This window comes from Colius striatus, chromosome 25, assembly GCF_028858725.1.
Source record: "Colius striatus isolate bColStr4 chromosome 25, bColStr4.1.hap1, whole genome shotgun sequence".
In the NCBI taxonomy this organism is placed as follows: domain Eukaryota; kingdom Metazoa; phylum Chordata; class Aves; order Coliiformes; family Coliidae; genus Colius; species Colius striatus.
In genome coordinates, this window is record NC_084783.1 from 3,440,768 (window position 1) to 3,463,341 (window position 22,574).

The 22,574-nt window shown below is 49.5% G+C and overlaps 1 protein-coding gene across 1 annotated transcript; it reads left to right on the forward strand.

The window, feature by feature from the left end:
- The first annotated feature begins 497 nt into the window (after positions 1-497).
- On the forward strand, positions 498-21,748 carry SUGP1 (SURP and G-patch domain containing 1). The gene is made up of 14 exons (XM_062015067.1): positions 498-545; positions 831-1,002; positions 1,525-1,628; positions 2,052-2,279; positions 4,606-4,729; positions 5,639-5,742; positions 7,342-7,465; positions 10,355-10,848; positions 15,531-15,637; positions 16,234-16,411; positions 16,660-16,766; positions 17,612-17,757; positions 19,263-19,392; positions 20,666-21,748. The coding sequence occupies exons 1-14, from the start codon at positions 521-523 to the stop codon at positions 20,690-20,692; spliced, it is 2,070 nt and encodes a 689-aa protein (XP_061871051.1). The 5' UTR covers positions 498-520; the 3' UTR covers positions 20,693-21,748.
- Positions 21,749-22,574: the final 826 nt, after the last annotated feature.

Below are 22,574 nucleotides of genomic sequence, written 5' to 3' on the forward strand. Positions count from 1 at the left end.
CCTCCCCGGAGCCCGCCGCGCCGCCCGCCGCCGGCTGCGGCTGCTGCTGAGGCGGCGGCTGCTGCTGAGGGGCCGCGCCGGCCGCCGAGCCCGACGCGCCCGCCGCCACCGCCGCCATCTCAGGGCCGCCGCGACAACACGGGCGGGAGCGGAGGGAGGGGCGGGGGCGGCGCGCGGCGCGCGGGGGGTGACGGGACTTGGAGTCCTCCCGCCCCGCCGCCGCCGCTCCCCGCACGCACCGCGCGGGCCGCCGGGAGTTGTAGTCCCGTCGTCGCGCTGCCGCCGGGCTGGTGCGGGGAGGGTGGGGAAGGGCTGTAGCGGCGGTGTTTTCCCTCCCCGCAAACAGCCGCTTTGACCCCCTCACGCCCCCGCCGGCCGCCCTCGCTGCGGGAGGAGAGGAAAGGGAGGCGCGGGACCCCGCCGCGGCCAAGACTACATCTCCCAGAAGCCTTTGCGGCAGAGCGGGCTGGCAGCGGCCGGTCCCGTCAGCCGCGGGGCATCGTGGGACGGCGGCTCCAAAATGGACAACCACAGGGATGCGCCAGGTACGGCCGGGCCCGCCGGGCCCGCGGCCCCTTCCCCGCCGCCCCCGGGCCGCCGCCGCCGCTCCCCGCGCCGCCCTCGCCGCTCCCTGGGCAGGCGGCTGCAGTTGCTCGCCGTGGCGTGGGCAGGGAGCCACCCGCCGAGACGGCCGCGGCGGGAGCCGGGGTGTGGGTGAGGCGCTGGGGGGGTTGTTCCCGGCGTCAGGCCGTGTCATCCCTCCCCATTCCTCACCGAGGAGACCCCGAGCGCCGCCAGCCTTGGTTTTCATCCCCCCCGTTTCCCTGCAGGGAAGGCGAGCCGCTGGTTTGGGGTCGCGCAGTCGAAGTCGGCCAAGACGAACGTGAATATCCTTCACCAAGAGGAGCTGATAGCGCAGAAGAAGAGGGAAATCGAGGCCCGGCTAGAGCAGCAAGCGAGACAGAATTCCTTGAGCATACAGCAGCTCCCCCTGCTTGGAGAGTACGTGAGAATTGCGGTGCTTTCAGACGGGAGCTTTGCTGTCGGGAAAGGGACGTGTTTGTCACGTGAAACTGGAGAGAGAAGCTTTCCAAAGCTCTGAGACAGCTGGAGTAGATACTTGAGTAAAGGTTAGAGTAGGATGCTTGTGCTTTAATTGATTTAGCCTGATTTTTAAGGTCCTAGTGAGAACTGATGGGTGTTAAGAGCAATCAGGGTTTTTAACAGGGTGTTACTGTGCTTGCTTTCTGCTGCCTTGCTTGTAATTGTGACTCCTAAGAGTTAACACAGTTCCCCTATTGATTGTTTGCCTGGGGGTGTTTGGAAGCAGAGTATTCCAACAAAGCAATGAAGTACCAGACAAGCCAGAAAATGTGGCTAAATGTCATGAGCAGCAAGCTGAATAGTTCTTATGCTTTGGAAAAAAACTTAAGTCTTGTTTTCTCTTCTAAACAAACACCTGTGAGGGGAGGAGGGCTGGGGAGGATGATGAGTACCATCACCTACTTTTCTCTTTCTATTCAGAGATGAAGGTACTGACAATGAAGCCTGTGTTTCCAACAAGTTTGTTAATGATGGCAGTTTCCTCCAGCAGTTTCTCAAGCTGCAGAAGGAAAAGTCAAGTGCTGGTAGGTCAACTTCTGAGCAACAGGAGACCTTCCTTCTCCTGGGGATACCAGCTTTGTGTGAGCTGCTTCTGTGTGTGTTCACTTTAACTGCTGTGAGCTGTTGTGAATAAGTTCTAAAGCCATGATGTCCACTTTAAGTTGGGGTTAAAGTGTTTCCCTGAGCTGCACCGAGGAGGTTTGCCCTCTTTCCCTCTCTAGGTGCTATAAAGCCAGGCATCTCTCTTCTAGCTTGACTCTCCCTTTGTGAAAAGTCATCCCACTTGGATTTCATTGTGCAGCTTGTACCAGTCAGCATCTTTAACTCACTCTGAGAGTAACATCCCTGTGCTGCTCCATCCCAGCCTGAGTTATTTGTAACAAGAAGGATACAGAGGAATTACTGTCTTTTTTTTTTCCCCCCTCTCTTCTTCATTCTTTCCTAAGAACCTCCCCCAAGTTCTACCAACAACTCAGCAAACAGTGCTGCAGCCCACGTTGGGAAGAAGCCTCTGGTGTTTGGGAAGCGGCCTGGGCAGGTGCTGAGCAGCATGCTGCACCAAGCCAAGCACTACGGCCACGCCAAGCAGAGCCCCCTGCTCAACCGCCTCAGTGTCTTTCAGTCACCAGATGAAGATGAGGAGGAAGATTATGAGCAGTGGTTGGAGATTAAAGGTAAATGAGACCTTGTACTGCGTGGTTTGGTTTGGGGTGCAGGTCTCTGATCTTAGTGATGGGAGTTGAGTGTGGGAACAGTCGATGGTTTTTCTCCAGTGGGTAGTTTGGGGTGGTTTTTTTCCTGTGAATTCAGAGAGTCACAGAATCTCAAGGGTTGGAAGGGACCTGGAAAGCTCATCCAGTGCAGCCCCCCTGCCAGAGCAGCACCACCTAGAGCAGGGCACACAGGGACTCATCCAGCTGGGTTTGGGATGTCTGCAGAGAAGGAGACTCCACAGCCCATCTGGGCAGCCCCTGCCAGTGCTCCCTCAGCTCAACAGGGAACAACTTTCTCCTTGTGTTTCTTTGGAACCTCTTCTGTTCCAGCTTGTCCCTGTTGCCCCTTGTCCTGTCACTGGCCATCCCTGAGCACAGCCTGGCTCCAGCCTCCTCACACCCACCCTTGATGGATTTGTAACCATGAACGAGGTCACCCCTCAGTCTCTTCTCCAAGCTGCAGAGCCCCAGCTCCCTCAGCCTTTCATCACAAGGGAGATGCTCCACTCCAGCATCTCTGTGGCCCTGTGCTCTGCAAACTTCTGCATTGTGAAATATAAATGACACCAATCCATGCTGGTGGACTCCTCCAAAGCCAGCTTCAGCAGGAAAGCTGAGAACTGAATGCTGTTAGATATTACTGATGCAGCCAGGGCTTAGGGTGGGAGATGTGTCACCATAGTCAAGAGTGGATCTGATTTCTACCTACAAGGATTTATTTTCTCTTCAGCTATTCAAGGCAGGAGCTTGTGTGAAGATAATGTGTAGAGAAGAAATACATCCTGCTCTTAATGGAGCTTGATTGTTTGCTAATTACAAGGAAAAAGTTGTTCCCTGTTGAGCTGAGGGAGCCCTGGCAGGGGCTGGCCAGATGGGCTGTGGAGGCTCCTTCTCTGGAGACATTCAAACCCATCTGGATGAGTTCCTGTGTGCCCTGCTCTAGGTGGTGCTACTCTGGCAGGGGAGTTGCACTGGATGAGCTTTCCAGGTCCCTTCCAACCCTTAGGATTCTCTGAAATGTATTGTGCCTAGTGCTGAGCTCTCTAGATGTAATACATATATAATGATTAGATGTAATGCTTGTGTTTACAATGGAATGTTATGGTTTTTAAAGGATAGAAAATGAAAAGCCCTCAGTTTGGGAGTGGCTGTGAAGGAGGGGAAGAATTGTCTGTGTTAACAAAGAAGATGATGTGTTAGGCAGAGAATGATGCTTGGGTGGAATCAAAGCCCCTGTCTCCTTCCAAAGTTTCATTAGGAAATGTCACCTTTAGATCCTGGGGTTAGAAAAGCAATGAGGAACCTTGCAGCACTCAGATAACCAAGTTTGATCTGGATAACCAAAGCCAGAAGGCAGATTTGCTTAATAATGTGGATTTCATGGCTGTGTATTAATCAAGTATAAAATGAGATTGGGGTTGCTAAATAAGTCACAGTGAGCTTTGTGTCAGAATTCATTGCATTCTGTGTTTACAGACCCATGTCTGGCTGTTTCTGGTGGGATTTATAAAAGCAGAAGCTTAGCAAGGCTCAATTTAAGTGTGAAATGCACCACAGGAATGTGAGAAACAGCCACTGGCTGCAGAGAGGAAAGACCCTGAAGGATTGAGGGTCCAAACCTGGTCTGGATCAGTGCAGACAGCTCTGCTCCTCTGTGCCCTTTGTTCAATGCCTTACCCAAAACACTGTTGTCTAGACAAGGACCCTTGTTTAGTTCCCACTGACTCTATCCTGCATCAGCTCTGCAAGTGCTGTCAGAGTTGTTGGGTTCCTTCCTTGGCACAGAAGCCAAAATACAGTTTCTTGGAGACTGAGCTCTCCTTTATCTCTGGTGGGATTCCCTCCAAGTGAGACATGGGCATATGCCAGTAGGAAGAGCTATATGTTCCAGCTACACAATCTGTCTCTGCTAGCTGGGTACACTCCTGGGGACTGGAATCTGTGATCTTCAGTGGTTGTTAAACCAAATTCCTCTTCCTCCTTGTCGTGTTTTATATAGAGCAAGAACTGTCAGAAGCAAATTCCCTTGCAAGTGAAGTTACACCCTGAAGTGTAGTGACCCAAATCTTAGATAGGCAAAAAAACCCATGAACATGGGGAGTGCAGAAGCTGCCAAATAACCTGAGGATTGTGATTTGTACAGCTGTGTAAGACTGGATCCCCCATTTCATCCTTTCTCTTCCCGTTCCCATTCTACTTTTGTCTGTCGTTGTGATTCTTAGAAGTAATGTACCTGTTGCCTGTTTGGTGTGTGAGTTGAACCCCAGTACTGACAGCCTGCTTAAAGTTTTACCCCCAGAGGATGCAGAGACCAGACAAGTGGTGGAAAAGCTGGCTAGGTTCGTGGCTGAAGGGGGACCAGAGTTAGAGAAGGTCGCTATGGAAGACTACAAGGATAACCCAGCTTTTTCGTAAGTGTGCTGCTGACTTCTTGTCTGTCCTTGTGGGGGAGGCAAAAAGAACCCCCCAACCCTACAGCTTTGTGTTATGTGAGGTCTTTTGTTGAGTTATTTGGGTGGATTTGAGATTTGTTATGAGTAACTTTTATAGCTGAGGAAAACAAGGGAAAAAGGCACCAAGATGCTGAGGGGACTGGAGCATCTTCCTCGTGAGGAAAGGCTGTGGGACCTGGGGCTGTTCAGTCTGGAGAAGAGGAGACTGAGGGGGGATCTTATTGACAAATATCTAACTGGTGGGTGTCAGGAGGTTGGGGCAGCACTTTGTTGTGTCTAGTGACAGGACAAGGGGTGATGGGATGAAGCTGCAACACAAACAGTTCCACTTAAACGTAAGGAAAAACTGTTTCAGTGTTTGAGTGAGGGAGCCCTGGCCCAGGCTGCCCAGGGAGGGTGTGGAGGCTCCTTCCTTGGAGGTCTTCAAGACCCAAGCTGGACACGTTCCTGTGTGACCTGATCTAGGTGGGAGCTGCTTCTGCAGGGGGTTGGACTGGATGAGCTCTAAAGGTCCCTTCCAACCCCCACCATGCTGGGATTCTTTGAAGAAGTGATACTGTGATGGTGCTGAGGAGGTAGATCAGTAGAGTCCAGAGTAGAGCCCAGGTGGGCTGTGGGCAGAGGATCCCCTCCTCTGTCAGAAGAGCCTGTTACTTATTCCCCTTCAAGTGACACACCAAACAAAGAGATGAGAGCTATTTGTATTTGCAGATGCTGAGGACTTTGTAACCCACATTTTAAGTGAATTCTGAGGAATTTCTTGTGTGGATTGCTTTGGTTTTGAGCTGTTTATATCCCAGAGTGTCAACACTTGGATGGTTGTTACTGATGCATGTTTTGCCCTTTTCTCCTCCATCTCCACCCTAGGTTTTTGCATGATAAGAACAGCAGAGAATTCCTTTACTACAGAAAGAAAGTGGCAGAGATAAGAAAAGAGAATCAAAGTCCTCAGGCATCCTCTTCTCAGAAAGGTAATTAAGTCTGGGGGCTGGAGAATCTTCATTGCACAAGTTAAATTCGACTTCTTCAGCTTGTAACTGCTTGTTTGGGCTGTTCTGGAAACAGTTGCAGTGGATATTTGGCTGTCATTCTGCTGCCTGTAAATCAAGTTTCAGAATGGAAAGGGATGATGATCAAACATCACCATGATGGCATCAAACTCCTGTGCCAAAAGCAGTGGTTGCCCAGGCCCTCAGAATGCTGCATCATGCTCTGTTAAAAAGGATTTTCCCTGTATTTCCCCAAAACACATACCAAAATGAACTAAACTGACTCCCTGTTGTGTGTGTTCCAGAAAGTGTTGTTCTAAGTGCAAACCATTTGTTTGCTTGTTGAACATAATCCCCATTTCTGCTGCTGTTTCCTTATCTGAAGCTTTTCTTTCCTGCTTGGGACCATTTACAAGTAGAAGAGACTCTGTTTTCAGGTGGGAAAGCAGCAGAAGTGTATGATCTGCCACCAGACAAGTGGTGTGAGCAGTGGAATATGGTTCATTATGTTGAGATAGAAATGATTTAGTGGTTCAGATGTGATCTGTGGGCCAGGAATTTATTGCATCCAGTCCAACCTTTGTTTCAGACCTGCCATGTGGCCCTGGTGAATCACCCAGCCTCTGTGTGTCAGCTTCCTTGTCTGTGGAAAAGGAGTCTTAATGCAATTTAGCTCTTATGCTGATGTGTTAACAGCTCAAACAAATTGACTGTAGGCTGAAAGAGCTTGTTACCAGTATCAACTCAACTTGATACAGCAGTTTGGAAGCTAAGGAGCATTATCCATACTTTACAGGTGTGGAATATTGAAGCAAAGAAAGGTTATGACTTGTCCATGGCTTATAATCACGTCTTCTTGTCCTGTGCCAGCACACTGGAGTACTGGCACTGGTACTGTGCAGGTAGCAAATGTCATATAAGGCTGTCATGGCTAAATAATACATTTGCCTGGCTCCTTATAAACATCAAGTATACTTGAAATAGTAATGATCAGACCCTTCTCTCTGCCTTTGGACAAAAGGCTGCAGAAGCCACCTCTTTGAGGTGAGGATTGGGACTGTTCCCTGGAGCATTCCCTCTGTCCTACAGCCCTCCCCTAAGAGGGCCAGCAGATGTGTAGTGACAGCAGGCACAGGTGACATGGTGTGGCATGAGTTTGCTGCTTTTCCTCTTGCTCCTGAAGCCTTCAGTGGCAAAGTCTAGAGGTAATTGTGAGTGCTGAGGTGTGACCCTATGGAAAAGTGCCTGACACAGGGAAGAAACAGGTTTCCTTTCCAGTAGGCAGAAACAAATGTCCATCTCTGAAGACAAAAGTTGGTCTGTCTGTTAATCTGCTCTCATCTAGCTCCTGGCACAGAGGAAGCTGGTGTGTGAATGAGCACTCCTCTGGTTACAAAGCTCTGGTACAACCTTATGCAATATCATGTGGGGTTTATTTTGTGATATAAACTGTTGATGTGTAACATTTCTAAGACTTAAACTCGACCTTTTGCCCTTATTCTGCTCTTGGGGTTCTTAGAACAGATAGGCTTTGACTGTTGCTTGTGTGAGTTGGGCCCAGTACTGACAGCCTGCTTAAAGTTTCACCCCCAGACGACGAAGAGACAAAGAACTCAGCTGAGAAACTGGCCAGGTTCATAGCAGACGGGGGTCCTGAGGTGGAAGCTATTGCCATGCAGAACAACAGAGAGAACCAGGCTTTCAGGTAAGGGAAACCTGCTGCTGGGGGTAGGGTTGGAGGGGTTTGTATGGGGGCTTGGCTTGTGTTTAAGGGCAAGTAATAGAAAACTGGAGCATCTTCCTTGTGAGGAAAGGCTGTGGGACCTGGGGCTGTTCAGTCTGGAGAAGAGGAGACTGAGGGGGGAGCTCATGAATACTGACCAATTTCTGAATGGTGGGTGTCAGGAGGTTGGGGCAACACTTTCTATTGTATCCAGTGACAGGACAAGGGGTGATGGAGTGAAGCTGAAACACAAACAGCTCCATTTAAACATAAGGAAGAACTATTTGACTGTTGAGCTGAAGGAGCCCTGGCCCAGGCTGCCCAGGGAGGGTGTGGAGGCTCCTTCCTTGGAGCTCTTCAAGACCCACCTGGACACGTTCCTGTGTGACCTGATCTAGGTGGGAGCTGCCTCTGCAGAGGCTTGACTGGATGAGCTCTAAAGGTCCCTCCCAACCCCACCATCCTATGGTTTTATGAAACTTGTGATTACTCTGAAGTTGCAAGGACACTGCATTGCTAGCACTGCTTTGCAGCTTCACAGCTTAAATCAAGACATTGAGAGAAAGAAAGAGAGAGAGAAACAGAGAGAGGAATTGATTTGCTTTCCCCAAAATGAATTGATGACTCCCACCCTTCCTCACCTGCCTTCTGTTGCAATGTTACCACTCTAATTCTAACCTTTATACTTTTCCCTGTGGCTGTGTGTTGGTGTGGGCCCCCATCCACCACTCATACCTTTGGTGTACCATTAATTTCCTGGGTTGCTCTTTGCACAGCACCTTCACTAACGTACAGGTAGCACTCCTTCACCCTTAGCTCCCCCTTTGGAATATCTTTTTCAGCCTTTCACATGTGAATCTGTCTCTTTCTCACTGACAGATGTTTAATGCCTCCCTTTGGTCTCATCCACCTTTCATTTTCCTGCACTTACAAACGATTTGGTGTGTTCCCTGGGAGTGAAGCAGGGCTTGAGAAGCCTGATTTTGTTGCTGATGTTTTGGCATTTTATCAACTGCCTTCTCACCCTCTGGGGCCCTCCCCTTGTGGGGTGAATTGCATTAGACAGATCTGAGCCTGTTTCATTATTTACTTGACCACCTGAGCACAGTTGAGTTAAACACCACCTCCTCTGTTAGGGTTTCATCAGGGGCCTCATCCTGCCCTCTACTACATCCTGAAGCAATCCTTAGTGCTTGTTACTCAGATGGAGGGATGCAAAGCTGGAGTGATGGGCTGAGGTTGATTGCATGAGGTTCAAAAAGGCCAAGTGCTGAGTACTGAGTCCCCAAGCAGCACTCCAGGCTGGGGCAGAGGGGCTTGAGAGTTGTCTTGTGGAAAAGGACAGGGGGGTGCTAATATACAGCTGGCTGAACATGAGCCAGCAGCGTGCCCAGGTGGCCAAGGAGGCCAGTGGCATCCTGGCTTGTATCAAAAACAGTGTGAGCAGCAGGAACAGGGCAGGGATTGTCCCCCTGTGCTGTGAACACACCTCAAGTGCTGTGTTCAGTGTTGGGCCCCTCACTACAAGAAGGGCTCTGAGGGGCTGGAGCTGGGCAACAAAGCTGATGAAGGGTCTGAAGAACAGGTCTGATGAGAAGCTGTTGAGGGAGCTGGGGATGTTTAGCCCAGAGAAGAGGAGGCTGAGAGGAGACATGATTGCTCTTTACAACTACCTGAAGGGGAGCTGTAATCAGGTGGGGGTCAATCTCTCCACTAACAAATACTAGGAAGTGAGTTGAGTTGTGCCAGGGGATGTTTAGATTGGAGCTGAGGAAGAACTTTTTCACTCAGAGGACTGTCAAGCATTGGTTGCCCAGGGAGGTGATGGAGTCCCCATCCCTGGAGCTGTCCAAAAGACACATAGCTGAGGTGCTGAGGGATGTGCTTCAGTGATGGGCTTGGCAGGGTGAGCTGAGTGGTTGGACTTGATCTTAAAAGTCTTTGATTCTGTGATTCTAAGACCACATTTGATGCATTTTAAAATACACTTGAGAGCTGTTTGTGTTGTGCAGAGATGGATGGGAAAAGCCTATCACCTCTCTTGTGGGAACAGGCACTATGCTGAGGAGAGGTTACATCAAGTGTTAAACTGCTCCTGTAAACAGGGAAGACTGTAGGGGAGTTAGAAGTAGATGGGTTTTGTGTGTGAAGTGTTTCAACTGGAGTGAGCCCAAAAAGGGAACATATTTGTAACAAACATGACTGGCTTGACTTTTTGGGTTTGCATAGCTGCTTGGTTGAGGATTGTTCATATTCTTCCCACAGAGACTGTGCAGTTTTATTTTACCCAAAAGGTCAGAGATGCCTATTTCTGGAAGGGGTAGCAAATAAAGCAATGAGGGAACAGAAGGAGGAGCTGTGGTGTGATTAAGCAGACTGGTAATGTCGATGCTTCTGGCTTTAATAGGGAGGTCAGGAGCAGCTTCTTTAGGCAGCACTTCAACATTCCCATTGGTAAGACCCAAATGTTTGTTTTCTTCTGTGTTGTGGAGCCCTTGCAGTTTTATTTCCAAAGGTTTTTCTGCAAGGCAGGTGAATTCTGGGGGAGGACCCCGCGTTTACACAAATGGAAGATGATCCTTTTTAGTTCTGTGTGTTTCTTTGGCACCAGAAAATCGCTGTGGTTTGCTCACGAGTGGGAAATGCGCTCCCTGCTGCCAAAGGCTTGCAGCCTACCCTGTGAGAGCACACGGAGCTCTGCAGTAACTCCACATCTACACAGGATGGTGCTGGAGAGCAAGGAAGCGCCTGGGAAAGCTGCCTGTGCAAGAGCAATGCAGGAAAGAGCAGCCCTGAGCAAACTGTGCTGGATCCAACCCCTGCACAGGACTGTTCCATCTCAACTTTGTTTTTTTGGCCGTTTCTTTCCAGGTTTTTGTATGAGCCAAACAGCAAAGGCTACAAGTATTACAGGCAGAAGCTGGAGGAGTTCCGTAAGGCCAAAGCCAGTGCTGGCTCAGCCCCCTCACCTGCAGAGCCCAGTCTGAAAAGGAAGAGCAGCCTGGAGGCATCACCATCACCTCTGTGCTTACCATCTTTGCCTTTGCCCTTGCCCTCACCTTTGCCCTTGCCTTTGCCTGTTCCTTCACCCTTGCCCTTGCCCATTCCCTCGCCTTTGCCCTTGCCGGTTCCCTCACCTCTACCCTTGCCCTTGCCCCTGCCCTCCCCCTTGACCTCCCCTTCACCATCATCCTCTACAACTCCACCTGAGCAGACAGCTGCAAGCACTGCTGCAACACCTCCAGCTCCTGCCCCAGGCACTACTAAAAAGAAGCGGAAGAGCAGGTGGGGGCCAGAGGAGGACAAGGTGGAATTGCCTCTCCCACAGCTCATCCAACAGCTGGATTCTCCCTCTCCTCTCTCAGGTTAGTGGCTCTGTGTATCTTGTTGAATAACTGTTTTTAACCTGAGGAGCCTGTTCTGCCTTAGCCCAGCTGGCTTTGTAAACCAAAAACCCAGTGAGTCTATCTCTTGTTGTAATCCTCTTGGTTGCCAGCCCCCTATCTTTCAGGTAGGTCTAGCAGCCAACTCTCCCCTGTGTGGAAACCCAGATAAACCACTTTATCTCCCAGACACCAGGGATTGGATCTTATCATTCTCCAGCTATCTCTCAAACCCTGCTGTGCTAGAGCTCATTACAGCCTCAGCCTCTACACTGTTTAGGGCTATTTCACTTCAGGAACAGAGGCTTGTCAGAAAACAAATCTCAAAGGTTGAGCTGTGGTTTATTCCCTGTGGTAGGATAAAATCCCTGGGCAGCACTTTCACCTCACTCTAACTGATCAGAAGGCTAAGTGGAGAATAGCTGTTCCCCAAGTGCTGCTGGACACAAGCATAACTTCCACTTCTAATTTCTACCCATTCTACTTCATTTGATTACAGGTGAGGTTCCCAGAGTTCCCAGTGTTGAGGCTCACCCAGGGATGCAGCTCTTTAGGGAGATAATTCTTCCAGTTAAGGCCCTTTTAGGGAGCTCTTGAGTCCTGAGCCCCCTGTGCATCTGGAGATGGGTAATTAGGCAGGCAGGGATGCACACAAAAATTGAGTCACTCCAGGACAACAGGAGAAGAGAGACATTTAAGATGGCACCTTTGAATCCTTTGCCCACTTAGTGTGTTGCAGGGAAAGGATGTGAAAAGGAGAAAGAGAAGATGGAAGAAAGGCAGTGGGTGGTGGCAGACTGAGAGAATTAGCAGGATCAGGCTAAAGTCACAGGAGAAGTAATAAGGACCTGCCTCAATAAGGACCCTTTTAAAAAAGCAATAGCAGAGCAGATGAAGTAGGGCAGGTAATAGAAAACAAGCTGTAATTTTCAGAGCTGCAAGGAGTGACCACAGGTAATTCTCAAAGCATGGTCATCCTGTACAATTCATTGCTCCAGCAAGCCCGTGGGGCTTCTGCTTTGACAAGGGCATTGTGGGGGTAATTGCATGGCCATGAATAGCTTTGATTGTCAGATTTGGGTGAGATGAGCTAGCTGGGGTGTCTGCTGCTTCTGCTAAGGTCAGGAAGGAAGGTCTCCATGTCCTAATCCAGCACTTCAAATGTAGATGAAGAGAAGGTCCTGTGTAATTCTTCTGATCACAGCCCTGTACAGAAGCTTTGGCTGTACCTTTGTGTGTACAGGACAAGATAACAGCCTGGGTGGCTTATTCATTTGACCTTGAATTGCTGCTTTTAGTAAGGCAGAAATCAGATGCAAAAGTGTTTCCTGATTTTGCAGCTCTAGAGTCATTTGCTCTTTACCTTGCAGACAGTAATGGAGCTTCAGTGATGAAGCTTGGGCAGGTGCTACCAAAACAAGCATCTGATTCCATCTTCATACCTCCTGCTGCAGTGGAGGGGCTGCAAGAGTATCCACGTGCTCATTCCAGCATGCTTCCTGCTGAAATCTCCCCTGGCTCCTTTGGCCTCCCTTTAATTAGACAAGGCCATGCTCATGTTCATGCTCACTTTTTGCAGGGCTTTGTGTCAAGTGGAAGAAAAGGACAAGGAGTTTGCCAGGCATAACAAATCAAGCCTTAACGCACCGTTAACGCTCTGCAGGGGGAAGGGTTTGGGCTTGTGGGGTTTTTAATCACTTCAGATGGGTTAATCCCTTTTGAGAATGAACATCCTCGACCTGACAGGTGAGGAGAATTCCAAATTGCACCCCCCAGGTCCTGCAGGAGGTCAGAGTTGCACAATATGCTGTGGTACCTAAATAGCTACATCCTTGTCCTTCCTCTTTAGCAAGTGGTTTGGAATTAGCAGAGGGCTGTTCTTGATTCTTTGCCTGTCTATACTCTTAGTAATAAATCAGTACCATGGAAAGGAGAAAGTGTAGCCCTTTTGGGCAGAAACAAGGCTCCTCTTAAATGCACTGATACTGAAACAATTAACTGGGGAGGTTCTGCAGGGACTAATACATCTGAAAAGCTGAGCAGAGCAGGTATCGTGCTCAGAGAACTCTGTGGGCTAATGGGAGGTTGCAGGCTGTCACTAGAGTCTTCTGAAACCTAATATTGGATTAGTTTGGGTCTATTTTAATTGAGTAAGATGTTCAGGCTCTGAAGCAAAGAATCAGGCCCTTCTGTATTGGGATTTCTCCTGCTGTCCTTAAAGGACACTCACTTCTCTTCTAACAAGCTCCTCTTCAGGCATGTGGGATAAACCTTCAGGTAGGCTTCTGCCAATGCTGCAGATAGACTGCACCATTAACCCTGTAGGCAAAGCTGATGTCATTGGAGGGGAAAAAAAAACCCTTCTTTTTCCCAGGCCTGACTGAGAAGCAGCTCCTTCTCTTTCACATGGGGTTTGCCTGGTGCTGCACCCCTGTCAGCTCAGCAATCTTATCTGCTCTTATGCAAATTCCGTGACTGATCTTATTTATGAACAGACTTTTCTGTCTTCAGATGGGGATTTGGGGTGGAGCTTTGGCTTTTTCTGTCAACTCTGCCTGTATTGTGAGACTTCAGGCCAAGCCTACAAAAATATCTCCCAGAGCTGATTTCCCTGCAGTGACTTTCAGCATCTCTCAGCATAAAGTCTGCAAGGTAGCAGAGCACTCTGGCAAACCAGATGTAGTTTGAGCACAAGAAGGAGCAGTGGCATATGCTTCCTGGGAAGCAAAAGAAGATGCTATGGTCTCACCTTTCTCCTGTAAGGTGGTTATATATGCTGGCAAGCCACCAGCTCGTGGGGCCTCCAGAGCCATGCCTGGCTCTTAGCCTGGGTGTTTATGCAATTCAGAACGAAGCCAAAGAGCTGCTGACCTCTGTGAAGGGCAGAGCCTCTTCCTCAGTGCATTTGCAGAAAGCTTTTCCCATGCCCTGAGACAGGAGGTGAATCTTTGGCTGGGGCTGATGCTCAAGTGCCCTGGTCTCACATAACATTTGGAGCCAGGTTCTTTACGTGGAATAGACGTGGTGTGTTCGTTAAAGCTGTTTCCAAACCTCGGCGCCCTCCAAGACACAAAGCAGCTTGTTTGAGAATAGCTTTATTTCTCTGTTTGTTCTTATTTCTTGGGAGCTGACAGTGCATATCCCAGCACTCCAAACCCAGCCTGACACAGCTTCTTGCTTCCTTGCTCTTGGAAAACCTCTTGCAGTGTTTTACATAACTCTTCCTGCAGAGTTGACTCCCAGCACCGGTGCGAATGTGCAGAGGCTGGAGCTGAGTGAGGGAGGGTGGATGTGCTGTTTTATCTTCTCCTTGGGAGGTTGGAGTTAAAGAAGCCACTTGCCAGTGCTCAGCCAAAAGCACTAGGGAAAGGAGAAGAGATAAGAGTGCTCAGATCAATTGCCCTGAGTTGGAATGAGAGGAAGGGAGAAGATGACCCCTGGGGCTTAATTAGCATGCTGTGTAGACATTTGGTGTCATGAACAATGAGCCTATTATTATTGAGCTTCATAATTAATAGATGATGAATAATTAATGAAGCATCATTTAACTGCAGTCTGGACTTCCATTCAAAAGGGGGCTTTTGCAGTCATTAGGAAGAAATCCTTTCCCTTGTATTGAGCTTTCAAGTGCAGTTGGGTGGCGTCTTTTAATCCCTTCAATATTTTAACTGCTGGGATCTTAGCTCTGAGATTCTTTAGAGGGGAGCTGCCAGCCCTGTTAGATATGTTATGAACCAAGTTTGCAAGGCAGTTTCTCCACTGGAAGTCTCTTCTTTGCAGCCCCAGCAGTGTTTCTGTTACTTTTTACACGTGGGCTTTTTCCCCCCCTCCCTCTTTCCTTTCACTTGCCCTTTGAACCTCTGAGTGCCATATGGTCATTTTAAATCAGAAGATGCCCTGCCCAGCTACTGTTAATATCTCATTTCAAGGCTTATCTGATAAAACAGCAAAAAAATACTTCCAAAGGAGGAACATCCAAAAGGGGATGCTGCAGGAAAAGGAAAACACATAAACAGGGCTGTCAAGCAGAGGCTTGAAATGCCCCTGCTTCAAAACAACCCTGGCAGTGCTGCTCTTGAGCCTGTAGATTAGAAACTAAAGTCTCCTTGGGGAATGGCCACTTCCAAAAGCAGCCTCTAATGCTCATGTCTTTATTCTAATGTGGCCATTTGCTTTTCATTCTGAATGAAGTTGCTGTTTACATAGTAATCAGCAGACACTTACGTGCACAGATTGGACAATATGCTGATGGGCTCGGATCTGCTCGTGACTCAACGCTGAGTAATTAAGTATCCCTCTTTGCAATGGCTGGGGTTGATGAGGAAGCCTTGTGGGGAGAGTTAATCTTCAGGAGGAATGATTTTTAAAGCAGATTGCCATGCAGTGTGACCTCTGAGACACAGTTTGCCAGTCTGCTGACACGCTGTGGGCAGAGCTTTGGACCAGAGTGAGGGGATGCTCTGAGCTGCTTGGCCAAGGATGTGTGACCCCGTGGCTTCCCTGCTTCTATGATTCCTGAATCCTCCCAGGCAGCTCTTCATTTAAGTGTCTTGATGCTGAACCCTGAAATGAGGGCAAAACTTCATGTGGGGATCTTGAGATGTGCTTTCACTGGTCTTTACTGCTCAGAGTTTTGAAAGCCTTTTAACATGTGCTTATTACAGTTCAGGACCTGAAGGGTCTTGGTTATGAAAAAGGGAAACCTGTTGGTTTGGTTGGTGTGACAGAGCTCTCTGAAGCCCAGAAGAAACAGCTGAAGGAGCAGCAGGAGGTAATGCCCTGAAATGATTTCCACATTCACACTGCTTTGCAGCATGGCTGGGTTAGGTGGGAAACTGGAGCTGGAGGCAGCAAAGAAACTTTCCCAGTGGCCCACAAATAAATCTCTAGGATTTGTGCTGAATGCCTGAGAATCATGTGATGCTGCAGTCAGCAGAAACAGGAGAGGACTTTAGGGAATATGAATGAAGTCAGCCAATTGCTGTCCTACCAAACTAAAGCCCCAAATCTGTAAGGTCTGGTGTGGCAGGTCTGCAGCTGGCCCTGTATTGCTTCAGCAGTGAGCAGAAGGGGAGGGGATGCTTGCAAGCTTTGAGTGAGTGGGAGCAGAGTTGGCTTTGTCAGAAGCAGAAGGGTGATGTTTAAACTGTGTGGGGATGGTCAGAAGACACCAGTCCTCAACATGAAAACCAAGTTGCCTCTGCCAGAGACACATGGTGCTGCTGTTTGATCTGGGAAGCGAGTGGATGGGATCGAGCCCCAGCACTGCCTGCTGGGAGTTGTAGTTGGCATAACCTGCATTCAGAGCTCCACGTGGCCCTAGCAGGCTGCAACAGCCATCAGCCCCTGTGCATATCCTTCCCCTAGATGCAGCAGATGTATGATATGATCATGAAGCACAAGAGAGCCATGCAGGAGATGCAGATGATGTGGGACAAGGCGATTCAGCAGCACCAGCACGGCTACGACAGTGATGAAGAGGTGGACAGCGAGCTGGGGACCTGGGAGCACCAGCTGCGACGCATGGAGATGGACAAGACACGAGGTGTGTGGGGAGCTGCTGTGTCCCACTGCTTTGTGATGGTGCAGAGGCTTCCAGAGGGAAATATCTGAGCCCATCACCTTGGCATGGGAGTTGCAGGGTCACTTTCCACTGGCCTGTGCTGTGACTTTGCTGCCTGTTGAGTGGAGATGATGACACTGTTGCTGTGAGGCTTTGTGCTTTACAGACCCTCTGAAACAGTCAAAGAATGCTGCATGATTGCTGTTTTCTCTCCTCTGTGTCTTGGGCAGAGTGGGCTGAGCAGCTGACCCAGATGGGCAGAGGAAAACATTTCATTGGAGACTTTCTTCCACCTGATGAGCTGGAGAAATTCATGGAGACATTCAAGGCTTTGAAGGTGAAATAGCAGAGACTTCCCAGGGTGCTGGCAGTGCTTCAGACTAGTCCTGTAGCAGTGAGGGAAAGATCTTGAGCATGCTGAGCCCCTTTTTCACAGCACTTAGCAACCTTGCAGCCCTGAGGTACTGCTGCCCTTATGCTGGGAGCTCTGCTACTTCTGGAGGAAACAAGGAGTTAGGTTCTTTTTGCTCTTTGCAGAGAAATGCCTGTAGCAAATTAGTGAAGAGACCATTGGGACAGTGTTTGGGGGTTAGCTGAAATGACAGATGAGCCTCTGGGGCTACTCACCATTTGTCTGCTCTTCCTGTTTCAGATAAAGGGCTGCTGATGCCAAGCAAGGAAGACTTAGTGTTTTATCCAGATGATTGCAGTAAAATGAAAATATGAAAGTCTACACAAAGCTTGTGCAAAGCTTTTCAGTACTGGCCAGTTCCTCCTAAACTGTAGAACTTCTTGATGCTGGCACATCCCTCATCATGTTTTCATGTAACCAGCATGGGGTCAGACATTCCCTGGAGACCTGGCTTAAATAAGAGCTGTATCTGAAGCTTGATCCAGCGAGCAATGTGGAGTGCAGGAACTAAGTCTTTCTCAACTTAATCTTACAGTAGCAGTCAGTGCTTCTTGCAGATTATGTTCTAGGGCTGTGCCATGCTTTATCATGCACTTATTTCCCTCTCTGTGGTGGTGCAGAACTGGAAACCCCAAGAAATCATCCTAGTTGCTAATTGCTTGTCAGAACCATCCCAACTTTGAGTAGCTGAAGCTGATTTTCTTCCTCTTCTGACCCACAAAGGTTAGGTACAGGTGAAAAATGACTAACTACCTTTTGTGTCTCTGCAGGAAGGACGTGAGCCAGATTATTCTGAATACAAAGAGTTCAAACTGACAGTGGAGAACATAGGTTATCAAATGCTAATGAAGATGGGCTGGAAGGAGGGCGAGGGACTTGGCTCAGATGGACAGGGGATTAAAAACCCAGTCAGCAAGTAAGCAGAGTTCTTCTACTATTGATTTAGTCCTTTCCTCCTGGACTGAGAATTGATGCTCCTACCTTTAGCCTACTGGAAGCAGCTGCAGTGAGTGTGGAGTGTAATTCATCACTCAAACAGAATGATGGAATCCTCACAGCAAAGGAGAAAAAGGCTTCCTGATTTCTTTGGGGTTCCCTCCCCCCAGGGCCTGGGTTTGGCACTTTCTCTCAGGCAGGTGGTGTGATCTGAGCCAATTTGTATGGTGAGGGGTTTCCTTCTCCCCAGTTTCATCTATAAAGGGAAGATACTGTTTGCCTGCACTGCACCTTTCCCAGGACATGTGAGGATTAAGTCATGTCAAAGCCATGTGTTTATTCAAGTGTTAAAGAGATGCCTTTTGCATCTGAGGTGTTGCTAGTCCCTGGTGTACTGGGGATGAAGGGCAGTTACCAATATTGGCTACTGCTGGACTTGTATTTGAAAGATGCTTTGATTCAGAGCTTTGTCTCTGATCATGCAGCTGTCCTGACATCACTGTCTTGCACAGAGGTTTTCTGAACACACTTTGTATGTGATAAAGCTTTATGAGAGTTCTGTCCAAGAAGAGAGGAGCATCTCTGTTTAGGTGGATCATGTGTTGGTAGCACATGCTGAGCTTCCAAACCAAGTACTGGGGATAGGAAATGCTCAAAGTTGTGTTTCAGTGTTAGATCCTTTTTGAAACATCAATTGTTTGTGTACTCCATAATAGAAACTCTCTCTACAAAGCACTTCTGCTCCTCTTTTGCAAGGAGATCTCTTTGGCAACTTGCTTCTTGGTTCAAAGGAGGTCTGTGATGAAAGGCTGCAGTCATCAAAACAGCAAGGCTTACAGGCAGCAGAGAGAAGGCAGCTTCTGTCCATCATGGGGTTGAACAAGGGTTGGGATTTGCTTGGCCTCTACCATCTCTGATGTTCTTAGAATGGAGCTGGGGCAGTGCCCAGCCCTGGAGGGATCCCAAAGCCGTGGTGCTGAGGGCTGTGGGTTAGTGGTGGGCTGAGCAGGGTGAGGGCAGGGCTGGGCTGCAGGAGCTTCAAGGGCTTTGCCAACCAAAAGGATTCCCTGACTCTGTAAGAAGGTGCTACTGCACAGGGGAAGGAATTGCTTCTGCTTTTGGACTGTTTGGGGCTGAAAGAATGGGAGGCAGTCCTGCATAGCTCCAGTCAGGGAGGGCCAAACCCAGGCATCTGGTTGTTGAAGGTGAGCCCTGGCAGTCTGAGCACCCTTCAGTGGGGAGGCACCCAGCACAGACACACATTTCTGTCCCAGCTGTGAGAGATTAAGCAACTACATGTAGACACTGCTGCTTCCATGTGAGTGTCATTGATGTGGAAGGGCAACATGGAAACCTGACACACACAATCTCAGCGCTGAGGGCACCTGGCACTCCTGGTGCTGCTTCTGGTGGGTTTCTGGGGAGGAGGAAGGTAATCTGTCACCTCTGCTTACCTTTGAGGCTTTGTTCTTTCTTTCCAAACAGGGGAACTACTGCTGTGGATGGAGCTGGTTTTGGAATTGACAGACCAGCTGAGTTAACCAAGGAGGATGATGAGTACGAGGCGTTCCGCAAGCGGATGATGCTCGCGTACCGCTTCCGACCCAACCCGCTGGTGAGGGCACACAGAGACAAACCCAGGGAGGCTTCTGTGCAGATCACACAAGCACAGAGTGTTAAGGGTTGGAAGGGACCTCAAAAGATCATCCAGTTCAACCCCCCTGCCAGAGCAGCACCACCTACAACAGGGCACACAGGGACTCACCCAGTTGGGTTGGAATGTCCCCAGAGAAGGAGCCTCCACAGCCCATCTGGGCAGCCCCTGCCAGGGCTCCCTCACCTCAACAGGAAAGTTTTCCCTTGTGTTTCTTTGGAACCTCTTCTGTTCCAGCTTATACCCATTGCCCCTTGTCCTGTCATTGGCCATCCCTGAGCACAGCCTGGCTCCAGCCTCCTCACACCCACCCTTGATGCATTTGTAACCATGAATGAGGTCACCCCTCAGTCTCTTCTCCAAGCTGCAGAGCCCCAGCTCCCTCAGCCTTTCATCACAAGGGAGATGCTCCACTCCAGCATCTCTGTGGCCCTGTGCTGAACTCTCTCCAGCAGCTCCCTGTCCTTGTGCAACTGAGGGACCCAGAACTGGATACATGATTCCAGATGTGGTCTCACAAGGACAGAGCAGAGGGGCAGCAGAACCTCTCTGACCTCCTGCCCACAGCCCTTCTAACCCACCCCAGGCTGCCATTGTCCATCTTGCCCACGAGGGCCCGTTGCTGGCTCCTGCTCATCCTGCTGCCCACCAGCACCCCCAGCTCCCTTTCCCCTCCACTCCTCTCTAACAGTTCATTCCCCAGCCTGTGCTGCTCCATGGGGTGATTCCTTCCCAGATGCAACACTCTCCACTCTCCTTCCTGGCCATGGGGTCCCATTGCTGGCTCATGCTCATCCTGCTCTCCAGTCTCAAGGGTGGGAGTGTTGGGATTGCTTAGCCAAGTGAGCCAATGCTGTGAACATTTCTCTTTGATTCTCCCCTCATGCTGAATCAAATTATCTCTACCAAAACATCCACAGATGCACACTTTTCATTGATATCTTTTTGTTGCTGGGTTTAGTTTTACCTGGTGCACACCAAGTGTGACCACTGTGCACAGAGGAAGTGGCTGGGTTGCCCATGAATCCACACTTCATTCTGACCAAGCAGGAGAGACTTGTGACTTTGCAGCTGCATCTTCCATTCAGCACACCTGAAAAGCTAGACTTGTCCTTTTTGATGGGCAAACCTATGGTTTCCCAGTCAGAAATGTCATGTTTCAGTGGCTTTTTCAGGTAATTAACCTCAGGGAAGAGGCAGGTTTGATTAATTTTCTCTTTGTTATTCCCCACAGAACAACCCACGGCGACCTTACTACTGAGAGTGGCTTTTTTTGGGACAGTGTCTTTTGTTCAAAACAATTACCATTTTTTTTCCTCCCTGTGAAATGTTCTGAAACTGCATTACCATTCTCTTCTTTGCTGACCTTGTAAAACTTCACCTGAAGTCACAAAACACCCATCTTCCATCCAGAAGGAAGGCGACCTGCAAGCCCACTCGAGTGTCGTGACAACCGTGTCGTAACAGGGCCTGGCTGGTGTTGGGAGAGGGGAGATCAGGGGAGAGGGGAGATGTTCAACCTGTGCCCTTCACACAGTGCCAGGGCAGCACCAAAGATACCAATAGGAACAGTTCAGGGACTCTGTGTGTGTTTAGCTCAGTGCCATCTCAACGGGGAACGTGTCTTTTGCCTAACAGCAGCTCCTCTCCTGTTCAGATACGTGCAGCTCCTGCTGCTCTGGGGGGTTGGTTTGGATGGCTTGATTGCAAATACAAGGGACAGCCCCAGCTCCTGGGGGTTTTGCTCAGTCAGGTGCTTGTTCCCTGAAGAATTGGCTTCAAGAGTATAGTCTGACCTTGCAAACCCAGTGCCTCATTGTTTGCCCTCTTGAGTGTGGCTTCGAGGGATGAGGAGGCACAGGGCAAGTTCAGTGAGCTCTGGAGGCAACAGCCTCTTGGTTTCTTGAACACTAAACCCCCCCCTCAACTTCCCAGCACAAAGAGAGACTTGCTAACACCTCCTGAGGATGGGAGAGCCAAAGAGCCAAGCCTTGGAGCACAGTTTGGCAAAGGCCACATGGATTTTGTTGTCAGAAGAAACCCCTCTACAAACACAAACCCTCTTCATTCACTGTAAATAAAGTAAAACTCATTTGTTCCTTAGTCCTAACCACTGAGGTTTTTGGAAAGGAGGATCTTGCTGTGGCTTTGCAGCACTGCTCTCCATCTCTTTCCTTCCTTCCTGGCATCTTAAATCCAAGTGAGGTTGGTTGGTATTGGTTTCCTTTTGCCTTTCTTTTCCCTCCATACCGATACTTGGCGTGTGATTCCCTTTTGGTAACTTTTCTTAACAAGGTAGAGTCGAGGATTTGCCTTTCAATAAAACCATTTGAGATGGAGAATTTGGATGGGGTTTTGTTCAGAGACAACCCAGACTCTCTGAGCACTTTGCAGGGGCAACAGAGCTGGGCTGGTGTGGGATGGCTGATGGGCACGGGGAGGGAAGGGGGAGATTGGGAAATAAAGAGATGTTGGCAGGGCTTCAGCTGCTGCCCCAGTGATGAAGGTCACTGTGACAACTGGGGGAGGGGGGTCAGGACACCCATCCCTTTGGTTTCATTCCTGCTTGGCACAAGCCAGAGCTGCTAAGCTGGTTTTTGCTGAAGTCCCAGGGACTGGAACGTGGTAGGGCTGAGGCTGGGCTGGCTGCTTCCTTCCTGGGGGGTTCATTCCAAAGGTGTGTAGTGCAACATCGTTTTGGCATGGCCAGTGCCTGGTCACCCTTAAAGGCAGGAGTGGGAGGGCTTTCTGGTTCTGCTGGTTGGGTTTTGACAGCTAATGTGATACCACAGTGATCCCCCCATGTTTCACTGGTGTCCTGTTGGCAAAAGCTGGTTTATTCCTTTATTTACACACAGTGGCCTTAGAACCACACAATGTTTGGTTGGCAAAACCCTTGAAGCTGATGCAGTGCCAGCCCAGCACTGACCCACAGCCCTCAGCACCTCAGCTGCAGGGCTTTGGGATCCCTCCAGGGCTGGGCACTCCCCCAGCTCCCTGGGCAGCCTGGCACAGGGGCTCACACCCCTCTCAGGGAAACAGTTCTGCCTCAGCTCCAGCCTCAACCTCCCCTGGGGCAACTTGAGGCTGTTTCCTCTTGTCCTGTCACTTGTTACTAGAGAGAAGTGACCAACCCCCACCTC

Bases quoted from the DNA above. Each gene is read 5' to 3' on its own strand.
- SUGP1 (XM_062015067.1), top strand. From the start codon at position 521: ATGGACAACCACAGGGATGCGCCAG. The intron at 15,638-16,233 runs GTAATGCCCTGA...TCCTTCCCCTAG, and splicing joins AGCTGAAGGAGCAGCAGGAG to ATGCAGCAGATGTATGATAT. The intron at 16,767-17,611 runs GTGAAATAGCAG...GTGTCTCTGCAG, and splicing joins AGACATTCAAGGCTTTGAAG to GAAGGACGTGAGCCAGATTA.